The 25,489-nt window shown below is 50.5% G+C and overlaps 2 protein-coding genes across 7 annotated transcripts in view; one reads left to right on the top strand and one right to left on the bottom strand.

The window, feature by feature from the left end:
- Positions 1-223: 223 nt before the first annotated feature.
- On the top strand, positions 224-5,347 carry RPL31 (ribosomal protein L31). The gene is made up of 5 exons (XM_084900530.1): positions 224-306; positions 601-707; positions 3,483-3,608; positions 5,087-5,199; positions 5,279-5,347. Exons 2-5 carry the CDS (start codon positions 601-603, stop codon positions 5,308-5,310), a joined length of 378 nt encoding a protein of 125 aa, XP_084756656.1. The 5' UTR covers positions 224-306; the 3' UTR covers positions 5,311-5,347.
- Positions 5,348-6,086: 739 nt separating this feature from the next.
- Positions 6,087-25,489, bottom strand: part of TBC1D8 (TBC1 domain family member 8) — an 85,812-nt gene continuing 66,409 nt past the window's right edge. For 5 of the 6 annotated variants that reach the window (XM_084900493.1, XM_084900492.1, XM_084900494.1 and 2 more), the window contains 5 exons: positions 20,369-20,609; positions 19,895-19,960; positions 8,228-8,317; positions 7,891-7,988; positions 6,087-7,182 (listed from right to left, as the gene is read on the bottom strand). In XM_084900493.1, the coding sequence (XP_084756619.1) occupies positions 6,733-7,182; positions 7,891-7,988; positions 8,228-8,317; positions 19,895-19,960; positions 20,369-20,609 (945 nt within the window). In that variant the 3' untranslated portion in view covers positions 6,087-6,732. The remainder of the gene's footprint in view (positions 7,183-7,890; positions 7,989-8,227; positions 8,318-19,894; positions 19,961-20,368; positions 20,610-25,489) is intronic. The other variant, XM_084900497.1, reaches the window with a different exon arrangement.

The following is a 25,489-nucleotide window of genomic DNA, read 5'->3' as shown; positions in this document are numbered from 1 at the left end:
AGGGAGCGCCTCCCGAGCCTGCCCGCCTCGGGGCCCAGGCAGGTGCGGCAGCCTTTCCTTGCCGCAACCTCGTCAGGAAGCCAGGTCCGCTACCGACAACTCCTCCCGGACGGCCACCCGCGGCACCCCCACCGGATGCGCCCGCCCGGAAGCCGCCCAGGCCGGCTCTCTTTGCCCGGCACGCACAGACGTCACTGCCCTGACTCTGGCTCCGCCTCTTCCCGACGACCCGGAAGTTGTACTTGCGATCCGGAGTTTCCTCTCCCACAATACCCTGCGGTCTTTCTTTCCATCTTGCAGGGCACGGTGCGTTTGTTCGCTCCTTGGTCTCCTCAATCGGGCTCCATCCTCACCCACGGCGGCGCCGCCCTGGCCGGCGGGCTCTCCTAGGCTGGGCCCGGGCATCGGAGTCCCGGAGGGGACCCCGCCCGGTGGGAGGGCTCGCAGCCTGGAAGAGGGGGCCTTGGGCCGGCGCGGGCTCTCGGTCGGGGGCGCGGTTGGGTGGAGGCTCAGCTCTGCCCGGCCTCGGGCTTCGGGCGCGCGGGGCGGGCGGACGTGGCCGTGCGCGCCCTCTGCTCAGCTTCCCTGTCCCCGCTGTAGATGGCTCCCGCAAAGAAGGGTGGCGAGAAGAAGAAGGGCCGCTCCGCCATCAACGAGGTGGTGACCAGGGAGTACACCATCAACATCCACAAGCGCATCCACGGCGTGTGAGTCCCCCCGCGGCGGGAAGGCCGGCTGGACCGGAGCTTTTCTTTAAAACTCGGTCTGCTCCAAGGGCCGCTTTGCGGCGCGAGGGTTAGGGTGTCCCGCCGGAGGGACGGCGGAGACGCGAGGTTGAGGACGGGTCCTGCGGGCGCCTTCGGGGAGCAGTGCTAATCGCCGCCTCCGACAGGCGCGGGCGGGCGGTGCGGTGCGAGAGAGGGAGTTTTTTAGAGCCTCGGATTCGGGGAAGTGGGCCGGCCGGGCGTGTGCGTCCGGAGCAGGGACCCTTGGCCGCGCCGTGCTGGTTCTGGCCCGCACACGGACGGGAATTGCTGCGCGAGGTGAGGGGAGGGAGCCGGGAGACGCGTGGCGGGACCTGCAGGACCGTGTCGGCGGGAGGACTCCTGCATTGTGGACTGGCCGTGTACTGGAATGTCGGGAGCGGTTTTTAATGTTTGACTTTATCCCCTGGGGGTTGGTTTAGTTCTCAGATTAGGAGGTTTTCCGCCTCCTGCTTACCGCTGGCAGTGGAGAGCAGGCTTGCATGCTGTTCCGGAGTGGATCTAAAAGCAGTTACAGGGCAGACAGAGGACTCGGGCACCAGCCTGTGGCGCAGGATTTCTTGCACTTGTCTGGGCAGCCTCGCTGGGAGAACGCATTTTTCCAGGGTCTCTCTCAGATGTGCGGCCTCGTGGGCACAGGGCAGCTGTCAGCACTGCACTCTCAGCCTAGGGGCACCCTGGCCTCTGTTCCCGGTCTCTAGATGGCTTCCCTGCCTTCTTGTGCATTGATGTTGCCTCTGAGTAACCGCGGGCCCGGCCCACCACCCCTTCACTCATTTTGAGCTTTATTCTTGCCAGGCTCTTGTGTGCTGGGCACTGCCAGCGGCCCTTGCAGGTTTAGCAGGGGACCCAAAGGCCCTACTTTCGCAGTCCCTTACAGAGGCTAGGCACTAATATTTGGGTGTAAATGGTGAAATGTGCAGAGTGAGAAGGGCTTTGCTCTGCAGGCCACCCCCGTAGGAGGACATTAGAAAAGTAAGGTGACCATTGCAGGTGAGCGAGTTTTTCAGGCATTTTGTGCTTTGTTACAAAAGTGGTACTAAACCCTTTCCTTCTCTAGCTGCTCCTCGGTCATTGTTGAGTCCCAGGACTCAGTCAGTCCCTCCGTCTGTACGTGGGTGTTGACATCGCAGACGCCATAGCCCAGCCCTCCCTGTTTCCCTGGCGGAGGCACATGCCTCCTGTGCTCTCCCTCCCCCTGACCCAGGGCCTGGGTCCGGCCACTCCTCTGTTCCTTGGTTTGCAGCGCCCTCTCCTGGTTCCCTTCACTGCCCTGGTGTGTCCTCACCTCCATTGACTCCCATCGGCCTCAGTGGAGTCCAAAGTGTTTGCTGTGGTTCCCTGTAGACTGCCACTTAGTTTCCTGGTCACACAGGTTGGGGGGCTGGCTTGTGTCGCCCCAGCCCATCCCAGCACTCTGCCTTTCCCTCGTCTACTTTCCTGTCACGCTTGACATCAGCAGGTGCACTGGAGGGTCAACCAAGTACATGATGTGGAGAAGGATTCTGCCGCTCGCTGATGGTTCTGGTGGTTAGGTTTGTAAGGGGGTGGGGCGAGCTTGCTTGTAGAAATAACCAGGAGCTGGTGAGCATGGAGGAAGGAGCGGAGACAGGGTCAAGCGGCTGTGGGGTGAGTGGGGAGCCGGGTTTTTTGTGGGTCACGGAGCTTACTGAAGGCTCCGTTTGCTGCTCTCACCCCATCCGGGACGTTTGCCTCATCTGCCAGGAAGGAGCGCCTCTCAGGCCGATGGGTTAGAGGCTAGCCATTGACAGGCCCCTCTGAGGGTCACGAAATGTTATTATTTCAGAGGGCCAGGGGGAGAGACAGAAACATCAGCAACTCTTACTGTTCCCTCTGCACCCCACTTGGAATGGCCCACACGTGTGTGACCACTTCTGCCTGTCGTAAAGTGTTGCTTTTTTCACGTCTTCAAGTAAAAGCATAACATTTAAATGGGTGCCTGCATCCTTATCTAAACAGCACCTGAAGGTGCCCAGGAGATGATGGTGCTGGCCCCTCCCGGGAGCTCCGCAGCATTGGTTCGCCTCAGGCACTTGGTAGGGCCCCTGCCCTGCAGGCCTCTGCTCGGCACAGACCAGGTCAGGGGAACTACATTCGTGGTGAGTGGGCTCCAAAAACATGCTCTGTGAAGGTGTGGCAATCTACTTACCATGTCCTGTGGTGTACAGTGTTATGTTTTATGTTCAAGTATGTTCCAATGGCATTCTTGGATTATAGTCTCCAGAAGGATGGAGTTTGGAGGTGCTTTTGCTTATCGGGAACGGGCTGGCCATTGTGATGTTAGTTAGCATTGTCCGGGTCCCGTGCAGAGCCCTCAGCCCGTCACTGAGGGGGCAGTTCCTGTTCCCCAGCCGCTGGGCACGAACGCTGGTGGGAAAGGATCTGCCTTGTTAAAGTTTGGTTTAGTTTTTTTGTTTTTTAATTGATTTTTTACAGAGAGGAAGGGAGAGAGAAAGTTAGAAACATCCATGAGAGAGTCATCGATCAGCTGCCTCCTGCACACCTCCCACTGGGGATGTGCCTGCAACCAAGGTACATGCCCTTGACCGGAATCGAACCCGGAACCCTTCAATCCGCAGACCACGCTCTGAGCTAAACCGGCCTCGGCAAAAGTTTGGTTTAGTTTTTATGAAGCTAGGACATGCGGTTTCATTTTGTGCCCCTTTAATTCACTTTTTACTTGTGTTTGAACCTAAGGGGCTTCAAGAAGCGTGCCCCCCGGGCCCTCAAGGAGATCCGGAAGTTCGCCATGAAGGAGATGGGAACCCCCGACGTGCGCATTGACACCAGGCTCAACAAAGCCGTGTGGGCCAAAGGAGTAAGGTGTGTCTCACCAGCTTAACCCACTCGCTCCACTCAGATCGCTGATCATATCCAATGTGGTGAGAGGGTCGTACGCAAATTGACCCTAATGGCTGAACGACCGCCTGACCAGTCACTGAGGCGCACTGACCACCTCAGTCCCTTTTCCCAGCCACAGGCTCCCATTACCTGGTGGCGGAAGGGAACCGGGGTCGGGGGTGGGCGGCGCCAGGGCGCCCTGCACAGAGGCAGGGCTGGCCAGCAGGCAGGAACAGCCCACCTCCTGGTTTCTCCCGCCAGCAGGCTCAGCTCCCAGTGGCCATCGGAGAGGCGTGGGGTCGGCTCCAGGCAGCTGGGGGAGATGGCCCTGGTCACAGGCCAAGCACGGATTTCGTGGCTGGGCCTCTAGTGGAATTACAAAGAAAGAGCGTGGCAGCAATTCAGGAGGGCGGTTACTGCAGAGAAGCCTTAGGATGTGGCATTTGTAATGAGACCCATGGGCGGCAGTGCGGGTGGTCAGAGCATCGCACAGATGTGTGATCTGGGAACAGGCTGATGGAGGTAGAAGTCAGACGGGCAGGAGGCGGATCAGGGGAGTCTTGTGGGTCATGGCAAAGGGTGGCTTTGTCTCTAGAACCCACTGGAGCCCTGGTCTTCAACCCTGGTCTCCCCGTCCCGGGCACATAGTTGGTATCACTGGTGGGGCTGCCATAGGCCAAGGGTTCTGGAAACACCCTAAAATGCACACTGCAGCCCCCACAAGTCACCCAGCCCCCACGTCAGGAGATCTTAGGTTGAGAAACCCTGCTTATAAGCAGGAGGACGTTTCGCTGTGAAGGAGGATGGAGGTGCCAGTGTGGGATGGGACCAGCCAAAGTCAGTGAAGTGGCAGGGGCTGGTCTGTGCTAGGAGTTGGTGGAGGACGGGGTGGCGTCTGGGTTGCGTTTGAGTGGGTGACAACCCCTGAGAGCAGCCTGCAGGGGGCGCAGTTAATAGTTCAGCAGAAATGTATCTACCCGTGTTTCCCTGAAAATAAGACCTAGCGCATGGAAAGATAAGACATCCCCTGAAAATAAGACCTAGTGCAACTTTGGGAGAAAAAATTAATATAAGACACTTATTTTCGTGGAAACAGGGTAACAGGAGCTGCCAATGACGGCTCCTTTGAGATAAGTGCGGAGTAATGTCTTAGCAGCAAGGGAGTCCCAGGTTTGAGGACCCTCACATCCCCAGAACAGTGAGAGGAGGGACTGCATGCCCGAGCAGGCAACGCACATTTGCAACCCTCCTGTGTCAGTGCAGACCGCGGGGGGTGGTGTTCTCCAGATTTACGTCTTAGACAAAGCCCGTCACTGCGCCGTCTGTGCTGGTGGCCGAGGACCTGGCAGGCTGGCTCATTTCCGCGTTGGTCTGGTGTCCCTGCCGGCTCCCTGTCAGATTGGAAGCATGTTACAGAAATGTCATGACAGCGTTGACCTGACCAACATGTTTCTTATTAGGAATGTCCCATATCGTATCCGGGTACGTTTGTCTAGAAAACGTAATGAGGATGAAGATTCACCAAACAAGCTGTATACATTGGTCACCTATGTGCCTGTCACCACTTTCAAAAGTAAGTCTCGCGCCAAGCGACCACGCTGCCCGTGGGGAAGCCTGGGAGGTGGAAGGTGACCTCTTCTCTCCTTTTGCAGATCTACAGACCGTTAATGTGGACGAGAACTAGTGCTGATGGTCGAATAAAGTTATACAACTGCCTTGGAGGTTGGCTTTCTGTTTCTGACGGCAACGCGATGTTTGTAATCATAAAGTGGTCCCCAGTGACCGGGTCTTTGGATAGTTTCTTTAATGCTGTCTCTGCCCCTTTCCCAGCCCTGGAGTTTACGAGTGTTCAGACAGGCCTACACAGGGTTTTCTAGGTATTCTGCCGTGTAGCCTGGCTTTAGGACCCTGCAGGTAGTTGGACATTGGAGGTGCAATGGTTAGTGCTTTTATGGGCATGTTTCATTGATTCTAAAAGAAACATTTTCCCAGAAACTGGCATGTAGAAGAACTCAATTGCCATTGGCCACTTTTCAACAAACTGAAATGATGCAATTCATAGCCTCTTAGGTATAATAATGTGTATTGATAAGATATAATTGTCAAGAAGTACAGAATTGTCTTCTAGAATGATATTCTGATGGGGTCAGGTTTATGTTTAATTTAATGTTCAATTAATGTTTTTGCTCACTTGTAACGGCCCCAGGAGATGTTTTTAGTTCCAGTTTACATGGGCTAAAGCTCACCCAGCCCCAAATCTGAATTTGGCTGAGAGCAGTGTTGCAGGGATGATACTGCATTACTGTGTGTAGCACTGCAAGGGTTAAAGACCCCACTGTGGTGCACGGCTTAGACCACCAGGTGTTGGGGGCAGGAGGGGCGCGCCATCTGCCTGTCTCTAGCCTCTGTTCACTGCACGACCCAGACCAGAACTCACAAGTGCGAGGTATAAACAAGGAGCAAAGTTGATACAAAAATTTATTTAAAAACTTGGAGGCCAACATTAATAGCATGGTTTGTACACATTTTTGTAAGCAAAGGGAATACAACCAAATGTATTAAATGGTTTCAATTACCAGCATTGAAACATTTGTGCAAAGAAAAAGCCAAATGCAATTGTAGACAGTGGCTCTTAGATCTTAAAAGTGAGTTTGACTGTAGACGTCCCACTATCTACGTGAAAAAAGAGCATGGGCGTTTCTAGTCTGGGGTAGCATAGTGCATTGGACCCGGGTCCTGTCAATGAGAGCATCGCAGCAGCAGTAAATCTTACGGTCGAACAGCCTGGCCTGGCCGCTCCGCTCGGTCGGAGCGGCACCCTGCGCTCCGGAAGGCTGCAGGTTTGATTCCCAATCCGGGCACACGACTTAGGGCGCAGGTCCCATCCCCGGCCACGCTGTGTATGGGAGGCAGCCGGCATCGGTGTCGCTCCCTCTTAAAAAAGAACACAGTGATGTTGAGGATTGCATCAGTTCTCCGGGCCACAGTTGGCGGTCAGGTTGCTCACCTGCACGCCCAGACTGTAGGCTGTCCTCAGGCTGAAGGACTCGGAGCTGGGCTCATGGGCTGACAGCCCACATGGTGGTACTGCTCTGTCATGGCCAGCTCATCCCACCAAGTCACTGTCTGGCTGAAGTTCAGGCACTAACTGGCTGCTCATCTCAGAAGTTCTGAGGCTATACTGATTGACCTTGGCATTTTCAAGTTTGGATTTAACGTCCAGTGGCTTTTCAAAAAAGTTTACTAATGACTGTTCAGTCAGAAGTGAAGCTAAAATGTGTTCAAAGGAGACTGTCCAGTCGCCTTCAGCCTCTTGGGGAAATGCCCGGGGAGCCATCGCAGCGTCTGTGTCCGCAGACACAGAGTCCCGCTCGGGAGGAGGGGCTGAGGCCCCCGGCCCCGCCCCGCTGTCCGGGGAGCAGCTCCCGCGCTGCCCCACCTCCCCGATCTGCAGCAGCAGCGTGGTCACCGTGGCGATGGCTTGGTACAGGGCGTTCTCCTCGGGGTCTTCGTGGAACATGCTGTACAGAGTCTTACAGAACTGGATGAATTCTCTCTGCAATACAGAAAAAGTGCATAGCAGCACAACCAGGATGGAAATATAATGCATTCTTAAAAGAATTTTATACTTTGTAGTACTCAGAGAAAGTGAAATAAAACCTTTTTGAAGTAAAATAGGAGAAAAAGCATTCTCTGCCCTTTGCCTCCAGGGAATTTCAGCACTCAGAAGCGTGTGCACACCTTTCAACCCACAAGTGCTGGAACGCGGTATAAGAACAGTGCTGTCTGCTACAGGTGTTGAAGCACCTGGAGCATACTAATTTTCCAGGGAAGACAATGACTCATCACCACCTGGGTAAATGGGTGATAGAAGAACCTTTTAAAGACATGAACCAGCCCTAGCTGGTTTGCCTCAGTGGATAGAGCCTTAGCTTGTGGGCTGAAGTGTCCTGGGTTTAATAACGGTCAATGGCACATGCCTGGGTTGTGGGTAAGGGGTGTGCAGGAGGCAGCTGGTCCGTGATTCCCTCATTGATGTTTCCTTTGAAATCAAGAAAAATATTTAAAAAGATGAAGCAGTGCCTGTTTTTAAGACCTTTGAATATATAAATGGACCACATTTTCCCATTTAATTGCCACAATGTCCAGCTCCCGGAAGTATAAAACCCTTTGATTATGGCTTTGGTGGTAAAGGGGCTCAGCTTAATTATTAGCTTCTGAACAGATTGACAAAAGTTAATTCTTCACACAATACAGTCCATACCTGGCTCATTTGGGGCAACTCAGTCTCAGATTTAGCTTTTTCTTTGGCTAAATCCTTAATCATCTGCTTTAGCTGTTTCTGATAATCAGAGGCATCATCTGAGACAAAGGAAACAATATGTAGTTTAAATAGTTCCAGTAAAAGTAAATATACAGAAGGGGAGATGAGCCCAGGAAACGGGAGAGCAGCTGACCAGGAGGGGTATGTGCTGCTGGGGGCCTTGCTGGTAGAGGACTGCGGGGTCCTGGTCTTGGGAAGCGGGGCGCTCTGCTGATTCTTGGGGGGTGGGGGGTAACGAGAGCCACTGTCCTGGCTCCTGACAGTGAAAGGTACGTACCATTTGGTTTCCCAAAAACCAGGGGTCTGGATGTGGACAGCAGAGGGTTCTTCAGTGGTGACTGGCTGTCTTGGTCATCCTCAGTGAGGGCTGAAAAAGAGATTGAACAAGTTATTTCAACCAAAATCCAAGCTTTTTAGGTAAAGAAACTAATAGGCAAGTGAGCTAAGCCAGCAGCCTCACCCTCGGCTGTACATTGTAGGGTCTGCGGAGCCTGGTGTGCACCTGCACTGGGTCCACAGCACAGTGATCCTGTCCCTGGTGCGACTCCCGCCACCATTAACGGCATGCCCGTTCACAGACCAACAGGCACTGGACAGAGCATGTGGACTAAGATCCATTGAGTTCATGTACTACGTACAAATTTTACACAAAATCTTTTTTTCTTTTACATTTTTTATTAAATTATTACCTGTGTACATATTTTAACATTGCCCCCCCCCCCCCATACATACCCTCCCTCTCCAGAGTTTTGTGTCCATTGGTTGTACTTATATGCATGTATACAAGTCCTTCGGTTGATCTCTTATCTCCCCCAGATCTCCCTACCCTCCCCGCTGTAATTTAACAGTCAGCTTGTTGCTTTACTGTCTCTCTATCTTTTGGTTCATCAGTCTATAATGCTCTTTATCATCCATAAATGAGTGAGGTCATGTGGTGTTTCTCCTTCATTGACTGGCTCATTTCACTCAGCATGATGTTTTCCAATTCCATCCAGGTTGCTGCAAATGATGAGAATTCCTTCTTTTTTATGGCAGCATAGTATTCCATTGTGTACATGTACCATAGTTTTTGGATCCAATCATCTGCTGACGGGCACCTAGGCTGTTTCCAAATTCTAGCTATTGTAGATTGTGCTGCTATGAACATAGGGGTGCATATATCCTTTCGGATTGGTGTTTCTAGTTTCTTGGGCTATATTCCTAGGAGTGGGATTACTGGGTCAAATGGGAGTTCCATTTTCAGTTTTTTGAGAAAACTCCACACTGTTCTCCACTGTGGTTGCACCAGTCTGCATTTCCACCAGCCGTGCATGAGGGTTCCTTTTTCTCCGCAACCTTGCCAACACTTGTTGATTGTTGATTTGTTGATGTTGGCCATTCTGACAGGTGTGAGATGGTACCGCATTGTTGTTTTGATTTGCATCTCACAAAATCTTGAGATGGGACAATTAAACTCCCCATGTTATTTTTCTCTGAGCACATAATGCTATATAGTTCCTAACAAATTGCAAAAAGCTTTATTACGAGTTTTGAATTGCACAAAGGTCCAGTTATATCAGAACCCTAATGCACTGATGATGGAATAGAAGGTGTTACTGCCCTTTGAGAAAGAGACAATTCCTTAAAAAGTTAAATTACTATTCAACTTTCCCAAAATTCCAGTAGGCAGGTAGGTATACACCAAATGGGAATGGAAAAGTCAACTCAAAAACGTGTACACTGATGTCTGGAACAACGTTGTCCCCAAGAATTGGTAAACGGACCACTGATGGCATGCCCGTGAACCTGAGGACCACATTCAGCCACACGCTACCACACTGGTGAGCCGTGAAAGCAGCCAGGCAAAAAGCAAACTGCATGAGTCCCTTCCTATGAAATACTGGACAAGGCAAGTCTAGAGACACCAGAGGACAATGGATGGACTGGGGTAAAGCTGCACGGTCTGGGCTTCTTGGGGTGATGACGTTCTAAATACACTAAAAGCTACTGGCTGCACACTTCACATGAGTTATAGATTAATAAAGCTTGTCGGGATTATGGACAAAGGATCCTCATTTTGAAGGTTGAAGCTTACTACCATGTTTCCCCGAAAATAAGGCCTAGCGCAACTTTGGGAGAAAAAATATAAGACACTCTTATTTTCGGGTAAACGGTAGTAAACCATTCACTGAGAAATCACTCAGTTGTGATGGAACAAATGTCCATAAGATAGTACCAAAGCCTTGATAAGCTACCTTCTTGAAAGATAGGTTTCTGTTTTTTTTTTTTTTTTTAAATCAATCTTTATTATTCATATTATTACAAAGGTTCCTCATTTCTTCCCCCCTCCACCAGGTTCCCACCCCACCCTCTGCCCCCTCCCCATCCCCCATTGTCCTCATCCATAGGTGCACAGTTTATGTTCAGTCTCTTCCTCCCTTTCCCCGATAGTAAATCCCTTTTCAGATAGTAAATCTGTTACTTAGCATTTTCTCATATCAATAATACCTCCACATGCCCAATGATACATTTCACACAAAAGACATTTCCAAATAGGTCAACCAGCCTCATCCAGGCCCCACCCAAGGCACTCACAGATCAACACCCCAGCGCTATACTAACTCAACACATCCAGATCTAAGCCTTCATCACTTGATTCAGCAGACCCTCAAGTTCCCGCAAAAGTTTCCAGCCATGTCTGAGAGGCAGCCGTGGGCAGGGACAGGCGAGGAGCGAGCTGTTTCGGGCCTGGCTGCTCCGGGCCTGGCCTCTGTTGCTCTGGTTCGTTCCACAACCAGCTGCTCCGGGTCTGGTCACTGCCGCTCCCGACCTAGTTGCTCTGGACTTGGCTGTTGCTGCTACAGGCCTGGCCGCACCCAACCCAGCTGCTCTGGGCCCGGTTGCTCCGGTCCCGGCCGCTCCCAGCCTGGCAGCCGCTTCTCCGGGCCTGGCCACACCAGACCCGGCTGCTCCGGGCCTGGCCACTCCCAGCCTGGCAGCCGCTGCTCCGGGCCAGGCCACACCAGACCCAGCTGCTCCGGGCCTGGCCGCTCCCAGCCTGGCAGCTGCTGCTCCGGGCCTGGCCACACCAGACCCGGTTGCTCCGGGCCTGGCCGCTCCCAGCCTGGCAGCTGTTGCTCTGGGCCTGGCTGTTCCCAGCCTGGCAGCCGCTGCTCCTGGCCTGGCCGCACACGACCCGGTTGCTCCGGGCCTGGCCGCTCCCAGCCTGGCAGCCGCTTCTCCAGGCCTGGCCACTCCCAGCCTGGCAGCCACTGCTCCGGGCCTGGCCGCACCAGACCTGGCTGCTCCGGGCCTGGCCGCTCCCAGCCTGGATGCTCCGTGCTTGGCTACTGCTGTTCTGGGCCTGGCTGCTCCCAACCCGGCTGCTCTGGGCCCGGCTTCTCCAGGCCCGGCCACTCCGTGTCTGGGTGTTCCTGGACTGGCCACCCTGGGCTTGGCCGCCTCTGCCTCAGGCCTGGCTGCCACTGCCCCAGGTCTGGCTGCTCCAGTGCTGGCCGTTGATGCTCTTGTTCTGGCTGCTGCTGCTCTGGGGCCTGGCCACTGCTGCTCCGGGCCCAGCTGCCACTGCCTTGTGCCTGGCCACTCTAGGCCTGGTCGCCGCTGTTCCAACATTCTGTCCCTTTTTTTTTTTTTCTTTTTTTAAAAAAAAACAAAAAACAACGCATTTATGTTGCCATGTTGGCTGGTGCGTTGAGTTCTGACTTAGTCTTTGATTTTTCAAGATCTTCTTTGTATTCTTTCTTAAGTAATTTTACTATCATTTGCTCTCACTTGATTTCTTCACATTGAGAACTTCTTTGGTTTCTTCCTCCTTGTCCTGGGAGCTCAGCAGGTTGGCCTGTGGCACCCCTTTGTTCTCCGCAGGCTCCTGCGCTGCTTCAGCCTGTTACCGGGGTCGGCGCCCGCCCAGGAAGCAGCCCCCGTCCTTGGCTCCGTTGCCCGCGCTCAGCAGTCGAAGGCTCAGGGGCACCCCCCCGCTGGGGGCCCTGTCGCCCGGCTCCTTGCTGGCGCCGGGCTGGCCGGTGTCCGGCAGGGGCTCCTGCTCGTCGCGTTCCTCCAGTCTGGAACTTTCTTTCTCCCTCCCATTAGGGGAGTCCAGGATCAGAGTCAACAGACTGTCCTCTGCGCGCAGTGTGCGCGACTCCGGGGGCTTGGCCTTTCGCCGCGCTCCCAGGACTCCACCTCACAGCCCAGTCTCCCCCTGCCCGAGCCTGGGTCCCCAGGGACTGGCCCAGACCTGGAGTTCCGGGCGGTCTGGACTGAGGCTCAGAGCTGCCGCCGGAGGCTTTGTTTCTTCCCGCTAGGGTAATCCAGCATCAGAGTCAACATTCAGTCCTCTGCGCGCCATGTGCGCGAGACTCCAGGAGCCCCGCCTTTCGCCATCCCCCGGAATTCCGCCTCACAGCCCCGTCTCCCCCTGCCGGAGCCTGGGTCCCCAGGGTCTGGCCCATAACTTGGGGCTCAGCGCTGCCGGTTCGGGGGTTCAGCCCAGGCTGGGGGTTCTATTTCCTTCCTGCTAGGGAACGCCAGGCAGCACCCAGCCCTCTCCTCCTCTCCGGCTGCGACCTCTCCGCGCGCGCGTACGTGCGAGCGCGCAGCATGTCTCGGTACCTTAGGCTTTTTTTCAGCTCCTCTGATTTTCCTTCTGGTTTTCTCCCTCCTTCCTATTGTAGAGTTTTCAGTCAGTCGACTACCTGTAGCTCTGGGCAATGTCCACTCTACATTTTAGTTGTATTCCATTGAAATTGTTGTGAGCTGCTGCGGCTAGGTGTCTACCCGAGCAGCCATCTTGGATCCTCCGATAGGTTTCTGTTTTTTCCCCCCCTTAATTTCTTCTCTTACAAAGTTACAGACATTCTCTCCCAACTTTGCCTAAGACAAATTTTACACTACACAGCGAGAAGCCACTCAGACTGAAGAGGAAAATGGTTAACAACACATGGGGTGGCTCTAGGGCTAGCATGATGAAAGTGGGCTTCCTGGGACAGTCACTGAGGGCAATGGGACACGGCCCCTGTCCTCAGAGCTTGGTATATGAGACGAGCCCATTCACAAGTCACAACTGCCTCAACGCAAGAACCAGTGAACACAAATGTCATGGGAGCCTAGAGCAGGAAGATTCAAGTGGTGGGCAGTGTCCAGAAAAGGCAATAGTGACCTGGAACCAGAAAGGCAGCAACCACAGAGCAGGGCTTCTAACCTCTCCAGTCTTGGCACAGGCACTAGGACATGATACTTTAGGGAAGAGAGGCAACACTGAGCTTATGTACAATCCTTGTGTACTTGCAGCCTTTTAATGAACTTCCATTATAAATGTAACCTTATTTTTGTAATCCATTCCTATCTAATAAAGAGAATATGCTAATTGACCATCATTCTATCAAAAGATGGCTGCACCCACAGCGGAGGCCACGTTCCCACAAGGAGCCTTAACCAGCAATCAGCAGGGACCTGAGGCTACGCCCTCCCCTGCCCTGTGGGGCTTGACAGGGGACCTCAGGCCACACCCCCACCTGGCGGGGCTTGACAGGGGACCTCAGGCTGTGCCTCCCGCCCCAGTGCCAGGCTGGGGTACCTCAGACCGCACCCCCTACCTGGTAGAGTTTGACAAGGGACCTCAGGCTGTGTCTGCCACCCGGTGTGGCTTGACGGGACTTCAAGGTTCACCCTGAGTGCTGAGTCAGAGGAACTCCAGCCATGTCCCCGCTCAGCTGGGCTTGATGGGGGACCTGAGTCTGCACCCCTCTCCTGGTGCTGGTCCGGGGAACTGAGGCTGCACCCCCCTGAGACGCATGTGGGTGGGCAGGGACTTGACTCTGGGTCCCGTGGTGTGCCCCAGACTCTGATAGTAAGAAGGTTTTCATGCCGAAACTGGTTTGGCTCAGTGGTAGAGCATCAGTCTGTGGACTGAAGGGTCCCAGGTTCGATTCCGGTCAGGGGCAGGTACATTGGTTGTGGGCACATCCCCGGTGGGGGGGGTGCAAGAGGCAGCTGGTCGATGTTTCTCTCTTATCGACATTTCTAGCTCTCTATCTCTCTCCCTTCCTCTCTGTAAAAAATCAATAAAATATATATATATAAAAGATTTTCATTTACATTTTACTAAGTTTCTTTCATCTCTGACACTTCTATTATAGAAAAAGGGCAAATAGCAATACTAAATTACTTCTAATTAATTCCCTTTTAATGTGCATGAATTTCGTGCACCGGGCCACTAGTTTGTTTATATATATATATATATATATATATATATATATATATATATATATATATATATATATATATATATATATATTTCATAATTTAAGACTATAAAGGAAGTAAACATTTAAGGTTTTCATTGTCTCACTTCAAGGACTGCACAAGTTAAAATCTGGTGAATGATTTACATTTGGTTATCTGAATCTCCTTTATCTCTTATATCTGCTTTCAATACAATTTTGCCTCCAGATGCATTTGCAATATTAGTCATCAAAATACCATTCTCTGCCCTAACCGTTTTGGTAGCCTGTGGACTGAAAGGGGTCCCTGCCTGATTGAAGAAGGTGCAGGCTGGGCTGAGGGAACCCCCCTCCGTGCATGAATTTTGTGCACTGGCCCACTAGTTTAGTGATAAACTATGTATGTGTGCCTTTGCGTCAGTCCTGGTTTTTTTGTTTGGGACTCTGGGAGCTTCTTGGAATTGTGTGACTGTTTTCTTCCCTATATCATTGAACTTTTCTGTCATTATTTCTTCAAACAGGTTTTCCATTCCTTGCTCAGTTTCCTCCTGTTCTGGGACCTAATTACTCGAATTTTGTTTTGTTTTTTGTTGTCCCATAGTTCCCTTAGGATCTCCTCCTGCTTTTAAATTTTTTTTTTTTCTAGATGCTGCTCTGCTTCAGTGTTTTTTCCTACCCTGTCTTCTAGCTTACTGATGCAGACCTCCACTTTTAGTCTACTGTTCATGCTTTCTATTGAGCTATTTATTGCAGTGATGTCATTTTTCATTTCTTCTTGGTTCTTCTTCATTTCCTCTTGGTTCTTACACATATTTTTAAATTTGTTTTTCAAACTTTTTAGCGACCTTATTTCCATTTCTATAAATTCTTTCTCTGACATATTGCTTTCCTCCATTTAGTTTACTTTCTTTTCTGGTGATGCCTCCTTTTCTTTTGTATGCAGGCTGTTTCTTTTTTTCCCCATGATCGATCTTCTCAGGGTGTCTGACTATGTAGCTCTCTCCTGCATTTACTAAAGGCACAGAATACAACACAACAAGGCACACATACAAAGCATTGAACACAAATGTATTCACAATACTAATAACCACCAATAAAGGTGACCACCAGAAAAAAGAGAATTAGTAAAGGTGACCACCAGAAAAAAGAGAATTAGAGGGTTTAAAATAAAGAAGAGTGCAAAAATGATATTTAGGAAATGAAAAAAAGTAAGAGAAAAGAGAGAATAAAAAAGAAGGGGAAAACTATTTATATGGGGAGAAAACTTCAGTAGAACAACTAATCCAAAAACAACTAACACCCAGATTTGAATGCAAACTACAAACAACTAATAACAAGAATGTAGAGGAAAATCAGAAGAAAAAAAGAGAGAAACAAACACAAACAAAAAAACCAATCTAATCAACAAACAACAATAGGGGAGAGAATGAGGGGAAAATAAAACAAGAAAATTAAAAAAAAAAAAAAATGGAAGAGAAAAAATTTTGGATAGTGAAGTGAGAAAAGTGTGAATAGACTTGAAGCAGGGGATTGGAAATTAGATATATAAGTAGGATGAATTTTTAATAGGGTAAAAAGAAGAAATAGAGAAAATCTAAAGCAGGAGTAGATAAGAGAAACAGGACAACAAAAGCAGAAAAGGAAGGAAGGGTGTTGGCTAAAGGTAAAGTTGAGATAGAGTAAAATGATGCTAAAAGAGCCGAAACCGATTTGGCTCAATGGATAGAGCTTCGGCTTGGGGACTGAAGGGACCCGGGTTCGATTCCGGCCAAGGGCATGTACCTTGGTTGTGGGCATATCCCCAGTGGGGGGTGTGCAAGAGGCAGCTGATCGATGACTCTCTCTCATTGATGTTTCTAGCTCTCTATCTCTCTCCCTTCCTCTCTGTTATTTAAAAAAAAAAATGATGCTAAAAGAAAAATGAAAATAGAGCATAGAACGCAAATACCATAATAGAGAAAATGAAATTAAAAAGGTAAAATACTAATAGTAATAATACTGATTAAAAATAATTAAAGCCGGGACCGGTTTGGCTCAATGGCTAGAGCGTCGGCTTGGGGACTGAAAGGTCCGGGTTCGATTCCGGTCAAGGGCATGTACCTTGGTTGCGGGCATATCCCCAGTAGGGGGTGTGCAAGAGGCAGCTGATCGATGACTCTCTCTCATTGATGTTTCTGACTCTCTATCTCTCTCCCTTCCTCTCTGTACAAAATCAATAAAATATATATTTTTTAAAAATAAATAATTAAAAAGGTAAAATTAAGTGAGAAACAAATTCAGTTTCTTAAAAGATAAAAAATAAAAATAGGTAGTGGTGAAGGTCATTCACTTCCCTAATGCTCAGTTTGGCATGCCTGTTTCCTGTCAGGTAGTCAGGACAGAACTGACCTTCCCTGTGTTCCACAGCTCCTCAGTGTCTTAAGCCACAATCCTGTTTCAAGCAGGCAGTATTTCTTTGTTTCTCAGCCTGCCTGTAGTTGTATTTACATGAGTCAATCTGTGATTCAAGCCCTGGGTGGCAGTGTTTCTGTATTGACATCTGGGGCTATAATTCCTCTCTATCCAGTATTTGGATTTTGTTTTCCCTGCCACATTCAATACTGGGTGTGGATTGCCCCACAGCCAGTCCTTTGATCGCCTCTTCCTGCTCCGATCCCCAGGTTCCACAAAAACAATTTCCCTGAAGCCTCTGGGAGAGTCCCGCTTTGGGTGATCCCATGTACTGGGCTTAGTAATCACACGAAAGGATTTAAAGAGAAAAAAGAAGCATGCCAACTTGCAACTTTTTTGCCCTGGCACTGCACACGACTCTGCGTGTCTTTTCCCCCTGGCACAGTGTAGCCGATATACTGGCAAAACTAATGGCTGCCTTTCCGTGTCCAGCCCAGCCACGGGTCAACCTCTAGAGTTCCCTTGTGCCAGCAGCTCTGTGAACCCCTTCCACATTCTCAGACTTTGCTGGTTCACCTCGGATTTTGTGGGGTGCAGACTTCCTCTGAACCTCTCAATCCTGCTGCACACGTTTCTCCCTCCAGCCTGGATCGCAGACCTCACCTATCTCTGGGCAAAATCCGACCTTTCCGTGAGAAGGTGCAGAGCTCGTCTGAGTCCGTATATTCCTGCTGCTCGAGACCCGGTGTTCATGGGTTCGCAGCTAGTCCCTGGGTGCTGTGGTTGTGGGATCCTGGGAAGTATCCAATTCTTCCTGGTTGAAAGTAAAGCCACTCTCCCCTTCAAGATGGCGTGGTCGCTCGGGAGAGATTTCAGCAGCAGTGGAGGCTGCCCAGTCAGGGGGCCTGGTCCGGCAGTCCCCAACAGTCCCCTGGAGTGTAGCTGTCCCTCACCCACAAATAGCCACTCCCTGTACGTACACACACTCCCCTTTCCTCTCTCATGCACACTCTGACTTGTAGCCTGCCTTCCCATCGGCAGTCATCTTCTCTCTCAAAAATTAAATCTGTTTAAATGAGAATACTTAAATGTATTGTGAAAAAAAAAAAAGAAAAAAAAATGTATTGTGGATCTTCATGGCCTTAGCAAATTGATGTGTTTAAATGCAGTTTTAGGGTCTGCATTCTTAAGACTTAAAAACTGCATAAAAATTAAAATATTAAATATAGCTAAATCAAATCTATTTAACAATTTAAACTCAGAGTCACACAGTAAAAGTTTTACAACCATATATATTCAGAACATTTTTCAAAATTTGATTTCCTGAAGCCATAAAGGTCTTAAATGGAGTAAGGTAGTTAAAATATGTCTTTTAGAAATAAAGTTGTAATTTGGAAATAATAATTCAATATGAAGTTGTATTGAGAAGCAAATATCAATCTCAAATGATAATTTCAAAAAACTAATAAATTTAAAGCTATATCAAGAATGAGATCTATATGCTCTTTGTACTTTTCTATAAAGCTAAAATTATCACAAGATAGTTATTTAAAACTCAAGATGAAATAATTGAATAAAATTAAGTCAATCGTGTCCTATTTAGCAATATCAGATAGAATGATTATGAAAAGATGGTAGTGACAATCTACATGAATAAAAGAGAAAGATACAAATTGACCGTTCCTTCATGACACCCACCAGCCTATCAGGAGTGAGTATGCAAAATAACATTCCGGAGCCCTAGCCGCTCAAGGCCTCTGGGCAGCGTGGAAAGGCGGGGCTGGGGCTGAAAGGTGGTGCTGGCTGCCAGGGAAAGGAGGCCCATTCTTTTTATTTTATTTTAATTTTATTGATTTTTTTTTACAGAGAGGAAGGGAGAGAGATAGAGAGCTAGAAACATCCATGAGAGAGAAACATCGACCAGCTGCCTCCTGCAAACCTACTGGGGATGTGCCCGCAACCAAGGTATATGCCCTTGACTGGAATCGAACCCGGAACCCCTCAGTCTGTAGGCTGATGCTCTATACACAGAGCCAAACCGGCAGCAAGGCCTATTCTTGCACGAATCTTCGTGCATCGGGCTTCTAATGATGATAATAAAGGTATAACTATGAGTGTCTTCTAAGGAAACATTTTGAAAAATAAGGGCAAATTATGTTGGCATAAATGGCAAAGAATTTCACTGATTCTGTTCACAGAGAAGCAGCAGTGAAGTGCCACAGGTGGCCGAGTGGTGGAGCGACGGCCACCGCGCAGCCTGGAGGTTAATGTACACGATGTCATACCTCAGCCCAGCAATGCCAACCTCAAGACATGGCCCGAGCCCACAGCGACACGGCGTTTCCCATGCTGTACAGGCGTCAGTGCCGAGAGCACCCGTCTGGCGGGCCGGGAGGCCCCCACGGCACCTGGGCCTGGTGTGGAGGCCGGAGACCGAGTTCCTAACCCGCCCCCGACTGCAGAGGCCAGGCAGCACCTGGAGGTTACCGCCACGTCTGACCCCGGGGATTTCAATCGCTTCCTCTGTTCCTGGCTACCTCTGCTTTGACTTACAGGAAGCGAGGCCTCACACGTTGGAAAACTGGAGTGGTCCTTCAGAAGCAGTAGCATAGGAGCCACCTGCTGCGGCCACCAGGCCTGGCTTCCCCACACGTCTCCCGGCCAGCAGTTCCACAGTGTGGTCCTCGGACCAGCGGGCCAGAAGCCAGGCGTCGGGCAGGGGTGCTGGCCAATCCTGAAGGCTTCTGCTGCCCACTCGAGTCAGAGCCACGGCCATCGGCCACAGCGTGGCACTCAAAATTACCGTCAGAAACCCTAAGTCAGAAACATCATGCCTGGCCAGTGTGGCTCAGTGGCTGAGCATCAGCCTAAGCCAGAAGGTCATGGTCGGATTCCCAGTCGGGACACATGCCCGAGTTGTGGGCTCAATCCCCAGTGTGGGGCATGAAGGAAGACTGCTGATCAATGATTCTCATCAGTGATGTTTCTCTCTCTCCTCCCTTCCTCTCTGAAATCAATAAAAATATGTTTTCTAAAAAAGAAATATTGGTTGCTTCCAGGCTAAATGAAATTCAAAACGAACTCGAGGCCCTGACCATGTGGCTCAGTTGGTAGAGTACCATCCCCTCCACAGAAAGGTCACAGAGTAAGTTCCCGGTCAGGGTGCCTACCAGCTAGGGTGCCTACGGCAGACAACCACTGATGTCTTTCTCTCAAACAGATGTTTCTCTCCCTCTCTCTAAATCAATAAAATAAAAAGAACTTGTGTGTTGTGCACAAAGTTGGTCAATGTCAAGGCAGAGCAGAGCCCAGTGTGTCTCAGGGTTTCTCACCTGGAGGAATATGAAGCCTGTAGAGCAGTTTGATCTTCTCATTCATTTCTCCATTGCACATCGTGTCTGGGGAAAGAGCGATGCCAACGTTCAGGCACCCCGTCCTGAGCAGCGTCCTTCCCGCTCCCAGGCCCTGGCGCGCGAGCGGCGGAGGGTGGTGGCAAAGGGACGCCTCGGAGGTGGCTGCCGAGCTGCGACAGCCTCTGCCTTCCGGGGAGGAGGGCTCTCTTGTACGTGGACGCATCAGGGACAGGCTCTAGCAGGCCCCCCCCTGCCGGGGCTGTTCCCACGGAGAACAGCTCAGTGACCTGGTGCCGAGAGCTCGCCCTCTCCCCTTCCGAAAGCATGCTGACCTCCTGGGAGGAGTGATGCCGAGAATCACAAACTGTCAGACAGTCACAGGACAGTCTGCGCGCAGCGCCCGCGCACTGTGCTCCGTCACCCCCAAAGCAACGCGCCGCGGCCGCGTCCTACCGAGGCAGGCGGCAAACGCTCGGAACGCGATGAGGTGGTCCATGCTGTCGTCCAGCAGCCGGAAGGTCCTCTCGGCAAGGATCCCCGTGTGCTCCCCGCAGGTCCATGGCGAGACCAGCTGAAACAGGCGTGCAAACTGCCGGCTGTCGATGCGGTACTGCTCGGCGTAGGGCCGGCTGGGGTCGTGGCGGGCGGGCCCGGGTTGGGGCTGCTCCCAGTAGCAGCTCATCATGTGCTCCCGCTGGAAGAGAGGCCGCAGGCCGCTCACATGGCTGCGGCTGCTCCGCACACCTGCCTTGTCAATCATTGCTGCTGAATACGCAGCATCATAACCAGCAGGTGGAAAAGTTAAGCCACAGTCTCGCCATCTAACCAGACATGTGGAGTTTTCCGTTGCTATCACATGAAAATGTAATTTGGACACCCTTTTTTATTAAGTTTTTTTTCTTGGAAGTAAACATATTTGATAAAATTTATCATTTTAACCATTTTAAAATGTACAGTTCAGCTACTATAGTTTTAACTATAGAGGACATGCAGTGTTTAATTTGGTGTTTATGTAGCCAAAGCTACAGGATACAGGAGCCAGCAGCACTTGGTTACCTGCCGGAGGGAAGATGGGGGTGGGGAACCAGATGTGGGAAGAAGTCGTCTTACTGCGTACTTGTTTTATATGTTCTTAATTTTCAGTCACATGAATAATGAACAGTTCAAAAGTTCAAAGCAAGAAACAGCAGTATGCAAGTCTTGTTAACAGATTAAAACTAAAGCAGTCAGACTGGCCCAGGCATGGACCCCCTCCTCCCAGCTACGGCCCTCCTGGACATCTCAGCTCACAGTGGGCCCCAAACGTGCCAGCACCACACTGCCAGCCTACTCCATTTGGATAGAACCCAAACTGCCATTTACCATGTGGCTGTCACATCCACTGCGACCGTGTTCCTTCAGCAACCTTTGCAGAATCTCGGCAAGTAGCTCGAAGGTCTAATCCAGTTCCACCCCTGAAAGCCCTGGGCACACCGAGCAGCCGCTCTGCCCGCGGAGCCTGCCCGGAGAGCACGCTATGGGAGCCCAGGACTAGCCCGCCTGCCGGCACAGAACCCACGGAGCCGGCTACAAAAGCGGCCAGGGGATGGGAGCACCCGAGCCGCCCTGCTGAGCACACAGGTGCCCGCGGAGAAAGTGCGGTTCCTGCGGACGGCCGTGCTCAGCCTGCGCAGCAGTGAGTGCGGAGGGGCGGCCGCAGGAGTGGGCACGCCAGACCTGGGGTGGACTTGGCGTCCCAGCTCAAAGCCCTGCCGCTGCCTGGCCTGGGGCCTGAGCCCTGTGGGCGGCGTCTGGGCGTGTCCCCGGCAGCCTGCACAGAGCAGCAAACATGAGACAAACGTCCTGAGCGAGGTCCGTCCGCCCTGCAGTGAAGGGTGCAGCCATCTTAAAAACAAGGAGGAAGAGCTGTAGCTAGTGATTCAGAACAATGTTCGTGACTGCCGGCCGGTGTGCCTCAGTGGTCGAGCGCCAACCTATGAACCAGGTCTTGGTTTGATTTTTGGTCAGGGCACAGGCCCGGGTTGTGGGCTCGATCCCCAGTGTGGGGTGTGCAGGAGGCAGCCAATCAGTGATTCTCTCTCATCATTGATGTTTCTATCTCTCCCTCTCTGAAATTAGTTATATATATATATATATATATATGAAAAATATTCATGACAAAAAATTGCAGGCCATAATGTGCCCATAATCTTGCTTTTGTGTGGAAAAGGAAGAGCCTGTGTGTTTGCAGAGTGATGGTCTGAGGCTAAAACCAGGAAGGGACTGGCCGAATCCCGAAGAGTCCTTCCTGGACAGGCCCAGACTGCAGGTGCAGATAGGGTAAACCCTTTTTTTTTCCCCCTGAAAACTTTTATTTATGTTTTGTCAATGGTGAAAGTAGGTATACCTTTACTGCCTTTATTTTAGTTTTTATTGAATTTTGAAAAGTTTACCAGAACATGATTTAAAAGACTAACTGCTCTCTTGGGCCTAATAATTCAGCAACAGTGAACGGATGGAACTGATGTTAAGAGGAGCAGGGGGAGGGGGCCAAGGCCTGTCAGGTCGCGGGCTCCCAGGAGCGGCCCAGGACACCAAGCGTGTCTGACGTGGCCACACGTGCCAGGGGAGACGAGACTCCCGGAGCAGTTCTCTGCCCGAAAGGACTGGAGGCGCATGTCAGACCCGAACGTGTGTGACTGGAAAGACTGCTTCACCCAGCGAGGGGCCGAGACGGCATGGTGCCAAGTGAAGTAAGTCGGACAGAGAAAGACAAATACCATGTGATCTCACTCATATGTGAATCTAAAAAACAAAAGCAGCAATGAACAACAGAAACATAGTCACAGAAAAAGAGTGCAGGTTGTGATACTGGTGGGGTCAGTGGAGCAATTGGTGAGGGGTCAAAGGGCACACTGTCAGTTACAAGTGAACACTGGGAGGTAATTACTGTTTAGAGACTGTATAGCACTCTGTGAGGTATATTTGAAAGTTGCTAAAAGAATAGATCCTAAAAGTTCTCATCATAAGGGAAAACATAGTTTTCTTGCACGCGTGTGTGTGTATGTATATGTGTTCCTATGAGAAAGTGTTAACTAAACTTACTTTGGTGATCCCTTCCCAGTACGTGTAAGTCAAGTCCTTCTGCTGTATGCCTGTTCATGTCAATCTAGAAGTGTCCCTCCAACCATACAACCGATCGCTATGATGTGCACTGACCACCAGGGGGCAGATGCTCAAGCAGGAGCTGCCGTGACATGCACTGGCCATCACCACAGACCTGGCACCAACAAAGCAACACTCTGCTTCCCCCAGGTGGGACACAGTTCCCGCCACCAACCCAATCGCAGCCGACGCTGCCAAGACCACATGGTGCAGAATGCCCAGGCCGGAAACAGGCACTGTGGGTGCCAGGTAATGACATCATGTAGCAACACCTGGCTTCCTCTCCTTAGCAGTTTCTTCAGCCCAGAAACCCAACTGCAAACATTTTACTGTTTAACCAAATGTTTGTGAAGCATTTTCATCTACCTCATCTCATTTGATGCTCACAGAAACCCTGAAGTAGGTAGATAGGAGACTGGGTAGAATCCTATTTTCTTCTCATTAGCCAGAAAACCAAGATTTAGAAAGTTTAGAAAGTTGACCCGACTGAAAAGAAAAAATGGTGGACTTTGAAAATGACTTCAGGTTTTGTCACTGTGTAGAATATAGTCAAACACTGCTGTAGTTAAATATTTTACCCTTTGTTCTCCCTGCATGATTACAATAACCAGTTTCGTGTTGATATTTATGGCTGTGTTGCTGACAATTACCTGAAAGGGAAGTTGGGGTGCTTCACTGGGCTGGAAGAAGTTTAGCTACATCAGAAAGTAAATTTATTCTATATACCAGAGGCCCAATGCACAAAATTTGTGCACGGGAGGGGGGTGTCCCTCAGCCCAGCCTGTACCCTAAGTGGGATCGGACCTAAATGGGCAATTGGACACCCCTCTCACAATCCAGGACTGCTGGCTCCCAACCACTCTCCTACCTCTGCCTGATTGCCCCTAACCTCTTCTGCCTGCCACCCTGATCACCCCCTGATCACTCCCCTGCCAGCCTGATCAACGCCTAACTGACCTCCCTGCTGGCCTGATTGCCCACAACTGCTCTCCCTGCAGGCCTGGTCTTCCCCCAACTTCCCTCCCCTGCTGGCCTAGTCTCCCCCAACTGCTATCCTCTGCTGGGCCAGTCACCCCTAACTGCCCTCCCTGCTGGCCTGGTCCCCCACAATTGTCCTCTCCTGCAGGCCTGGACCCCTAAACTGCCCTCCCCTGCAGGCCTGCCCCCCAACTGCTCTCCCCTGCAGGCCTGGACCCCCCAGCTGCCCTCCCCTGATAGCCTGGTCACCTCTAACTGCCCTCCACTGCTGGCCTGATTGCTCACAGCTGCCCTCCCATGCAGGCCATCTTGTGGTGGCCATCTTGTGTCCACATGGGGGCAGCCATTTTTGACCACATGGGGGAGGCCATCTTGTGTCTTGGAGTGACAGTCCATTTGCATGTTACTCTTTTATTAGATAGGATATAAAAGTTGACTTGCGCATGCACGATACATATAAAGCTTACACTGGTACCAATAGCACATGTGTGTTTCGATCTGTCATTGTCAATTGTGAATTTGGTTGACACTTCTATTATTGAGAAAGGGCGAATACTTATATTAAGATATTTCTTCTAATTAATTTCCTTTCAATGTGCACGAATCTGTGCACTGGACCACTAGTATCTCAATAAAAATGAAAGGAAGAACCAGACTTGCCTAAGGGGATAAAAAGATTGCTTCAAATTAACAATAAAAATAGATTTCATTAAGTACCAATCACACTGCTCAACTTTAATAGGAAACAGTACGTAAGGATGTCACACAATGGTCGCACGAGCACCTCCCAGGCTCAGGGAGGGGGCCGTCCATGATGCCGGGCAAGGGCTCCTGACCCTCTCCTCAAGGCCTTTCCCTCAACAAAAGAAAAGTCTGACTCACAGACAAGAGGGGCATGCAAAATCCAACCACAGGACAAGCACTGACACATGAGAAGTCTGCGAAAGCCAAGGATATTCAGGTCAGACGAGGGGAGAGCAACGCTGAGGGCTGCGATGAGGAGCGGATGCTGCCCGGGGTGGCCGGAGGCTGGAGGGAAATAGGAGGCACCAGGTTGTGCCTGTGACAGGACGCTTTCATTGGCATTTCCTTCGGAGGCACATTTCCAAAATTATTTTAAGTTTCTATTTGTAATTAGTCTTACAAAAATGAAAGACTTTTAGGGCTAATATGAAAATGAATTTCATTAAATACCAATCACATCATTCACAGGAAATACGGAAAGAGGAAACAAGAAATAGTCAGCTCTATCTCCTTTAAAAACTCTTTAAAGATGAATGACATTAGTACTTAGTGAAATGTAAGTTTAGAGCAATCTTTTACATTACATAAATCTGGACCTGTGGTCTCACATGTTCTCTCACATTGAGAATAGCTGACCCTGAATAGATGGAAGACTGGATACGCTAAACTGCACAGTTGCTTCCTGCTTTTTAAAAATATATATATATG

Source organism: Pipistrellus hanaki (genome assembly GCF_964339955.1).
Source record: "Pipistrellus hanaki genome assembly, chromosome: 12".
NCBI lineage: Eukaryota > Metazoa > Chordata > Mammalia > Chiroptera > Vespertilionidae > Pipistrellus > Pipistrellus hanaki.
Note: the sequence above shows the minus strand (reverse complement) of the source record. Positions and strands in the feature narration are given on the sequence as shown.

Bases quoted from the DNA above. Each gene is read 5' to 3' on its own strand.
- RPL31 (XM_084900530.1), top strand. From the start codon at position 601: ATGGCTCCCGCAAAGAAGGGTGGCGAGAAGAAGAAGGGCCGCTCCGCC. The intron at 708-3,482 runs GTGAGTCCCCCC...TTTGAACCTAAG, and splicing joins CACAAGCGCATCCACGGCGT to GGGCTTCAAGAAGCGTGCCC. The intron at 3,609-5,086 runs GTGTGTCTCACC...GTTTCTTATTAG, and splicing joins GTGTGGGCCAAAGGAGTAAG to GAATGTCCCATATCGTATCC.